The sequence below is a fragment of the Salvelinus namaycush genome, unplaced genomic scaffold (assembly GCF_016432855.1).
Source record: "Salvelinus namaycush isolate Seneca unplaced genomic scaffold, SaNama_1.0 Scaffold86, whole genome shotgun sequence".
NCBI classification, from domain to species: Eukaryota; Metazoa; Chordata; class Actinopteri; order Salmoniformes; family Salmonidae; genus Salvelinus; species Salvelinus namaycush.
The window spans coordinates 346,129-348,573 of NW_024061597.1; the positions used below are offsets into that span (position 1 = coordinate 346,129).

The 2,445-nt window shown below is 47.4% G+C and overlaps 1 protein-coding gene across 3 annotated transcripts in view; it reads left to right on the forward strand.

The window, feature by feature from the left end:
* The window catches only part of LOC120043079 (protein Jade-1-like), an 89,024-nt gene extending 86,872 nt beyond the window's left edge, over positions 1-2,152 (forward strand). For all 3 annotated transcript variants that reach the window (XM_038987803.1, XM_038987802.1, XM_038987804.1), the window contains exon 11: positions 150-2,152. In XM_038987803.1, the coding sequence (XP_038843731.1) occupies positions 150-1,318 (1,169 nt within the window). In that variant the 3' untranslated portion in view covers positions 1,319-2,152. The remainder of the gene's footprint in view (positions 1-149) is intronic.
* The last annotated feature ends 293 nt before the right edge of the window (positions 2,153-2,445 follow it).

Here is a 2,445-nt window from a genome sequence, read left to right on the forward strand (position 1 = left end):
GTGTTGCATCATTCATGGGGATGACATGTTTACTGTGTCCTTGTTGGATATTAATGTTCCTGATGTTTAAATGTGGAAGATTTCCCTCTTTAGGCAGAGCAGTGTAATGTCCAGTTGAACCTGTGTTGAACCTGTGTTGTCTTCATCAGGGTGTCTGAACCACAGCGTCCGTCTCAGTGTGGTTTCGGCTCCAGTGGCGGTGTTGGGGTACAGCGGCCTGAAGACCCAGAGGAGAGACCGAGGGAGGGGAGGGCACCGGAGAGGAGGCCTACATCTACTACACAGTCTGACTGAGGGGGGTAGACACGTCAGAGGACAGACAGACAATCATACCAGAGGACAGACAGGCAACAACTCCAGCAAACTGAAGACAGAAAGTAGAGAGAGCGGCAGACCCAGAATAGAGGGTAGGAAGAGCCTGAGGAAGGAGGCCCCAGAATCTGAGCAGCAACAGAAGAGCAGCAGGAGGAGGAGAGGAGAGGACCAGGGATCGGAGGAGGACCAGATAACGGAGAGGAGAAAGAGGAGAGGAGAGACGGACCAGGGAATGGACGAGAAGACAGGAGAGGAGGACCATGGAACAGAGGGGAGGAGAGGACTCAAGGAAAGCTCTCCAATCAAAGCCAAAACCAGACTGGGGTCAAAGGCCAGTAGGCTCAGTGATATGACTGATGCTAAACCAGCCAATAGAATGAGTGAAGCTAGGGTTAGGTTAACTAGGATCAAGGTTCATAATGTGACTGAGGCTAGGGTCAGGTTAACGAGGGTTAGGGTTAGTGATCATGTGACTGAAGTGAAGGAGAGGAAGGTGAGGCTCAGCGGAACAGACAGCCAATCAGACCCCAGAGACACCACTGTATCCATGACAACCAAACACAACAGCTGGCTGGCCAGTGGGCCTGGTGGCAGCCATCTTAAGAACTGGGGTAAGTTCAGAATCCCAAAGAGGAGTGAGAGGCCAAAGGAGGAGCCATCAAACCCCAACCCCCCACAGCACAGACCTCCCAACCCCCCACAGCGCAGACCTCCTAACCCCCCACAGCACAGACCTCCTAACCCCCCACAGCACAGACCTCCCAACCCCCCACAGCGCAGACCTCGTTCCCCACAGCGCAGACCTCGTTCCCCACAGCGCAGACCACTGCACAGTGAGCCGTCGTACCCCAGGAGACGACTCCGTACAGAGAGCGATGGCTACTCCTCTGCTAACTCTGAAACTCCGCCCAGTGGGTTGGACATGAAGGCATGCCACGCCCACCAGCTGAGGGGCGGGGCCTATGGCTCTGACATCATCCACCAAGGGGTTCTAGCCTCCTGATGACATCATCCTGCTGAGATGCAACACTTGAAACAAACAGCACCATGTTAATAGAAAATGAAGCTAGCCCGAGGTTGCTTTTTATAATCACATTTACAGAACTGATCATTTGTAAGGTTGTATATATTTTCAATTCTGTTAAGATTATTTTTCAGTGAATGTATTATGACAATTAACTGTAGACATGCTCATAGCCTCAACACAATCACACCTGACAACTGGTTTTTGTTGAAGCATAAGCCATGTATTTAATTTGTAGTTTCAAAATCACATTATAGCACTTGCAATTGAAGAATGGTCAAGCATTAATGATTAGTAGAAAATGAATGAGAATTTAACCTGAAACCACCCTTTCTATACTTCCCAGCAGTGAATCAAGAGGTCTAATATTTCTAGAAAACCAACAGGGGCTGATGCTGTGGAGGTGGCTGGGTATTGAACTAGACAGTGTCTGATGGTGACTAGTGTTTAAGTGATCGCTGAAGTGTTATATGGTGGGATCGTCTTGACAAATGCTGCGTTTGCAGTCTTCACTAACACAGGGACATTGCCTTTAAATGTCAGCGATACGGTTCGACTAGAACCCCAGGGCAGGTCTAGGATCTGTCTATAAGGCAAAACTGATCAGAGGCTTTATGGAGAATGAGACCACTTCCTTGTCTGTGACTCATGTGCCTATCTTTATTATCAGTGTTTGCACTAAGACAGGATGGCTGGGCTTGGAATAAATTATTTTTACAGAAAAACATTTTGTACCATTGACTGCTGCATTATCGTTATGCAAATGACCAGTTCTGTCATGTCTTAAATAAATTCACTCTTAAATCACCTCAATGTGTTCCCTCTGGGCTGGTTTCCTGGACAGATTAGGGGATCAGCTGTCATTAGACAATGTGTAAAATGTTCCAGACTTTTCTCCAGCAGATCATGGACCACAAACTGAACTAACTTCAATAAACTCCTCTTTATTCCGGTATTAAAGCCACAGGTACATATTGATGACTGTTCTATAGAGGTCAGCAGTGATGGGAGTTAAAGTCCACAATAAGGTTTCAGCTCTGTGCTTTAATAACACTGAACAGGTGGGTATCACATCTCTGTACTAGCATTACTCAAATGAAAACAAT